Below are 6,000 nucleotides of genomic sequence, written 5' to 3'. Positions count from 1 at the left end.
AGGCTTCCCCTCTCGCCACAGAAAGTGGGTCTTCCATCTAGATTGTGTATATCCTTGTTTGTCTAAGTGTAAAACGTCCCTGGGTGGGCTTGAACCACCAACCTTTCGGTTAACAGCCGAACGCGCTAACCGATTGCGCCACAGAGACATGTTTTCTTAGAGGGGGTGTGGCCTCTTCAATCCCCACCCACCTAAATCTGTAATGTCTGTTCTTTTTTCATTCTGGGAGTCAGACTGATCATTATGGAAACATGGAAAGCGTCTCATTTACCAGAGGTATAGGAGTGTACTGGTGGGTATGTCACTCCTGATAATGTTCACTATTTACCCTTAGCTCTTGGCTTCTTTAAGAGTGCCCCTCTTGCCAAAGAAAGTAGGTTTTTTTATGTAGATGATATGTATCCTTGTTTGTTAAAGTGTAAAACGTCCCTGGGTGGGCTTGAACCACCAACCTTTCGGTTAACAGCCGAACGCGCTAACCAATTGCGCCACAGAGACATGCGTTGGGGTAGGGGGTGTGGCATCTTCAATCCCCACCCACCTGCATCTGTTATTTTCACTTTTATTTTTATATCAGTTGACCCACAGTATTTAAGCTGGGACACAGATTCACGGTAAGATCTGCTCCAGATCTACCTCCATGCGGTGCACAGAAGGTTGATTTCAGATTTGAATACATGATTTCTGGACTTAAAACTGCTATAGTTCATATTTTCATATTAACAATGGATCAAATGACTGTGGGTAGTGTGGAAGGGGTCACTCGTAAACAGAACTGTCGAGCAACAAACAACAGACAGAGAAAGTTAGCAGCTGGCCGGTGAACACGGTGAAGCATTTACCAGCCACAGTGCTGAGTATTTCCTTTGGGAGACCAAAAACAGAGCTAAAAGAAGAACGAAAATGGGAGTAAATCTCGGTTAATACACCTTTAAAGCAGCTTTAACTCTCAAAAAGGTGTTGGCAAATTGCTACATAACTACAAGCTGAGTCTGACTTTTTTGACAGTATTTAGATTAGCATTTAGAGTCTTAGTCTTTAATGACACCATGTTTTCATTCTGTTCATCAGGTTTGTTTTCTTTCTCATTAAGCCCTTTGTGTCCTTTGATTTTTTTTTTTTTCTTGCTTTCATTTCTTCACTGGGAGAAATTCAGCTTGCGTCCATCAATCAAACACTTCAGCCCAGTGACTAAACAGCAGCCACACACCCCAACACATGTCAGCACACAGCCACTGTCTAATGGAATAAATATAATATTATCTGATCTTTTCTCGGTCCAAACAACCACACACACACACAGGTATGCTACCTGACCAGTGCTCCCGCATTTTGTGGAAAAGCCAAAGCCAAAGCAGTATGCAGAGTAATAATAATGTCATGACGCTGACAGAGAGAAAGACAACTGAAGAGAATCGAAAGTCAAAAAACAGGAATAAGAAGTTCAGTAAACATGTGTCCACTCCTTAATGAGATTTAAATAGCATGAGGGAGTGGCAAATATCTTCAAAGTCCCAAAGAATGTTTTCCTTCTCTCATTTTTAAAACTCTGTGATGACTTTTTACAGCCAAATATTAACTTGAAGGTTTTACAATTTGACATGTGATTGATGATACACTGGTGCCAAAAACAGCAGTACTGCACAGGAAGTTTTTGTGTTTTTTGTTTGTAATAAACAGAAATTATAAAAGCAATGTTGTTATCATTATACATGAAAAATATGGTTTATTACAACTTGTATATTATTTTCGTGGCTCCTTCCATCGGTTCTATCCATTTTAATTACAATGTATTCACTAAAATAGGCCTTCGATCAAAGTTTTAGAATTAATCTTGAGGGTAAAAGTTTTACTGTTCACTTTTGTTTTCTCTTCTAAACAACTAAAATTAACATGGGGGTTTGTTTTCAACTTTATTGTCTGACTATTTAGATCTGTTGCCCTTCCTTATCTTACAGTCTGTGATGTTAACACAGCATCCAGCTGTGGACAATTGTTCAGTCTTAGCAAGCCCACATCAAGAAGCTCCATGAAAAACTGAAATTTATATGTCAATTTGACAACTACCGCCTGAAGTCATGACAAAACAAGTTGAGAAATCTTGAACTAAACATCCTCTGAGCACATATAAATGGATAATTTCACAAAATGATTGTCCTTCCCTCTTTGATAACACTGCTGCTTACTTTTGGTTTCTGGTTCCTAAAGGTTTGGGGCTGTATTTGTGTTTAATTTCCTCAAATGCATTTTAATAATTGCACCAAATGTTCTCCAGCAGCTTCCACTAATTTCCTGTAATGAAAACACAAGAAATCCCTTATTCATTCTTAATAATTAAACAACTTTATTGATTAACTGTGTTCACATTAACATTAAATCCTGTCGAAAAAATCAGTCTTACCATCTCTGTATTCATTTCATATGATTCATATACAGTAATCACTGTTAAACATGTACAGTATATCAGTGCTGTTGAGGAAAGTTACAAATAATTTTGAATTGATCAGAGTATTGATTACATCTTTGTAGCACATTCACAAAATAGCATTGCAGCGGTGCTGCTCCATTAATACTTCATACAGAGGAAAGGAAAGTGCAAAAATAAAAACATACAAACAATTTAAATATATACTGCTGTACTATGTAAGCCTCATTGCAGGTTACAATTTCATATGTTCATTTGCATTGTGATATAATACAAATAGGCACAAGAAGAAGCAGTGTCAATCACCGTGGCTTCCCAAAGAAAGGACCTAAGATCCAAAACTACATCAATAGGAAATCACATGAGTATATCCGAGTCCTGCCCAAACTGTTTGATTGACATTTGATCTCTGGAAAATACATTTAAAAATACCACATCGTAGAGAAGTCACAGTGTCACCAATTGATTTTTTAATATCTCCTGTCTACTCTATCTTAATAAACCTAGCAGTGGTATCATCCCAAAAATTTGTCCAAATGCAAATTCCAGCATAGAGTGGCTGAGTGAAAGTGGTCTGGACTCTGTGGAGGAGAGTCATGGTGTCAGAAACGCTGTAGAAAGACAGAATACCTGCACCGTGATCAAGATACACTCCCACTCTGGAGGACTGAGGACCTGCGATAGGAGTTGTAACATTGTTATGTCTGAATTTGTAACTCTTTTTGAAACAATCTAATGCCCAAGACTCACTATTGTTTCCAAATCCACTTTTATCCATTTCAGAAATTTTCTTGTATGCCACTGCTACTGCAACTCCTTTCCCACTCCACTCCACCTCCCAGTAGCAACGCTGAGTCAGCCTCTCTCTACTCAGGACCTGCTTCCTGTCAATGAATCTATTTGGTTTATCATTTATCGTGAATCTCTCTACCACTTCTTTGTTCCCATCACATAGCATCAGGTCACTGTGGGCTGTAGGTGGATCCAGTGTCACTTGATATGAATATTTTAAAAACTCATCTCTGGTCTTGGGCTGTGCTTTAGGCAGTAGAACATCCACTGATCTCACTGTCAGTGAGACGTTGTTCCATCTCTCACCGAGGATGGCCTGTAGATGATCTCTGGTCTCTGACGCAGCTGCTTTCACATCCTCAAAGTACTTCAGAGGACGCATATTGATACCGGATGAGTCTGTAGATTTGCTGACTTTTGACTTGAATGAGTAACTGAGTAGAAATTCTGTGTGGTCTTCTCTGCGTGAGAGCTGCCTCAGCTCTGCATCTGTCCTCCTCAGCTCATCGATCTCCTGCTCCAGCTTCTTTTCCAGCTCTTTAACTCGACTGACTTCACTTATCTGATGGGATCTGATCTGCTGCTTCAGTTCAGAGCTTTTTTCCTTGATGAGACAGATCAGCTCAGTGAAGATCTTCTCACTGTGCTCCACTGCTTTATCTGCAGAGCCATTGATAGCCTCCACCTCCAGTTGAAGCACCTTCACATCTTTCTCTCTGATCTGGATTCTCTGCTGGATGTTTTGCAGACTTGCCCCAAGCTCTTTCTGCTTCTCAGTCCTTTCTGCTTCAGCTGAAACTGTTGTGTGGCCTTTGTGTTCATTCATGGAGCAGAGAAAACAGATGCACTTCTGATCAGTGCGGCAGAAAATCTTCATCACCTCGTTGTGCTGAGGGCAGATGTGCTGTTTCAGTTTCATGGAAGGGTTGATCAGCTTGTGATTTTCAAAGGCAGGGGACTTGTAGTGAGGCTGAAGGTGTTGGTCACAGTAAGAGACCAGACACACCAGGCAGGACTTCAGAGCTTTCAGCTTCCTCCCAGTGCAGACATCGCAAGCCACATCTCCAGGTCCGGCATAGCAGTGATCAGCTGGAGCAGCTTGGGGTCCAGTCTTCTTCAGCTCCTCCACTAACTCTGCTAACACGGTGTTTTTCTCCAGGACAGGCCTTGGTACAAAGGTCTTTCTGCACAGAGGACAGCTGTGGACTTTCTTCTTATCTTCCTCATCAAAGTGGCTTTTAATACAGCTCATGCAGTAGTTGTGTCCACAGGGAACAGTCACTGGATCCGTTAATAGATCCAGACAGACTGAACAGCAAAGTTTCTCCCATTCGCTCTGATTTCCTTGTTGCGCCATTTTTCCTCTTAGAAGCAGTGAAAAAAGTGGAAATCTGCCTTGTGATCCAAACCAAAACTGACGTCTTCTTTTTCATGTAGGCACAAGAAAGAGGAGCCAAAATCACTTGACTAGGTAGTAATTCTCAACAATAATAATACAAAAACTTACAGCACATGTCCTGGTCAAGATGATACCTTTCCTGTGCCAAGATTCAGAGACAGTGAAGTCAAACACTTTCAATATCAGATAAACACCACCCTCTGATGTCAAAACACAGTTCACTTCCTTAATGTGCACTTCTGCATTGAAAGGGGCTGCCTGTTTCTGTCATTCCAGGACAAGAAGCGGTTTAATTGGGGCTGTATGTGTTAATAGCACCTGTCTATATGTGTCTGTCTGTCCATTACCTACCTTGTTTTCTACCATGTTTTCATTCTGCTTGTATCCTTTAACCATGCACACACAGGTATGCTACCTGACCAGTGCTTCCACATATTGCGGAGAAACCAAAGCCTATAATGTTTGCAAATGAGTCAACGATAATGACATGACGCTGACAGAGGGAGGGAGAGAAAGACAACAGAAGAGAAATGAAAGAGAAAGAGCTTATAGTTCCCTATTTTCCCAATAGGACACTTCGCTCTCTAAAATAAATGCAGGTCTACTTGTGGTTCCTACAGTTTCTAAGAGCAGAATCAGGGGTTTTCATCATTACTATTAACCACTGTTATCTGTCATTATTATTAACACCATTACCTATACAGCTGTCCCTGGTCTCCCCCTCCCCCCACCCCCTCTTTCTCCTCTTAAACCCAACCAGTCGAGGCAGACACCCCCCCCCCCAACCCCAACCCCACCCTAAGCCAGGTTCTATTGGAGATTTGTTCCTGTTAAAAGGGAGTTTTTCCTCCCCCCCGTCACCAAGTGCTGCTCTTTGTGGGACCTGTTGGGTTTTTCTCTATAACAAAGTAAGGTCTTGACCTGACCCTGTAAAGAGCCTTGATATAATGTATATTATGATTTGGCCCTTTACAAATTGAATTGAACTGAAAGTCAAAAAACAGGAATAAGTAGGTAAGTAAATATGTGTCCACTCCTTTTCTAATCAAACGAGATCTAAAAGGCTCGAGGGAGTGTTGATATCTTCAAAACCTCAAACATTTTTTGCCATCTCTTATTTTTAAAACTCTACAATGACTTTTTACAGTCCAATATCAACTTGACGGTTTTACAATTTGATACTGATGTTATTCAAGGAATTCACAAATAACGCATTTGGTGTAAAAAGCTCTTGGATCGATTCCGTTATGATTACACTGTAGTCACCATGGGAAATGTTTAGATCTTGGGACATGGTGGCATTACCAAGAATTAGGTCCAATGGGGCAACAAACAACAGAGAGGAAGTTTGTTAATGGTGATGGATGTTTAAGAGTGATCGACT

The 6,000-nt window shown here is 40.8% G+C and overlaps 1 protein-coding gene and 2 non-coding genes across 3 annotated transcripts; all 3 read right to left on the bottom strand.

Moving 5' to 3' along the window:
- Positions 1–74: 74 nt before the first annotated feature.
- On the bottom strand, positions 75–148 carry trnan-guu (transfer RNA asparagine (anticodon GUU)). Its single transcript has one exon. It is a non-coding gene; the product is annotated as a tRNA-Asn (tRNA).
- Positions 149–424: 276 nt separating this feature from the next.
- trnan-guu (transfer RNA asparagine (anticodon GUU)) lies at positions 425–498 on the bottom strand. The gene has a single exon. It is a non-coding gene; the product is annotated as a tRNA-Asn (tRNA).
- Positions 499–1,563: 1,065 nt separating this feature from the next.
- LOC139607240 (tripartite motif-containing protein 16-like) lies at positions 1,564–5,289 on the bottom strand. The gene has a single exon (XM_071459961.1). The coding sequence runs from the start codon at positions 4,572–4,574 to the stop codon at positions 2,910–2,912; it is 1,665 nt and encodes a 554-aa protein (XP_071316062.1). The 5' UTR covers positions 4,575–5,289; the 3' UTR covers positions 1,564–2,909.
- Positions 5,290–6,000: the final 711 nt, after the last annotated feature.

Source organism: Trachinotus anak, unplaced genomic scaffold (assembly GCF_046630095.1).
Source record: "Trachinotus anak isolate AG129_WGS33_773 ecotype Australia unplaced genomic scaffold, CSIRO_AGI_Tana_v1 ptg000023l, whole genome shotgun sequence".
In the NCBI taxonomy this organism is placed as follows: Eukaryota; Metazoa; Chordata; class Actinopteri; order Carangiformes; family Carangidae; genus Trachinotus; species Trachinotus anak.
The sequence above is the reverse complement of the archived record's forward strand: the minus strand, read 5'-3'. Positions and strand labels throughout refer to the sequence as shown.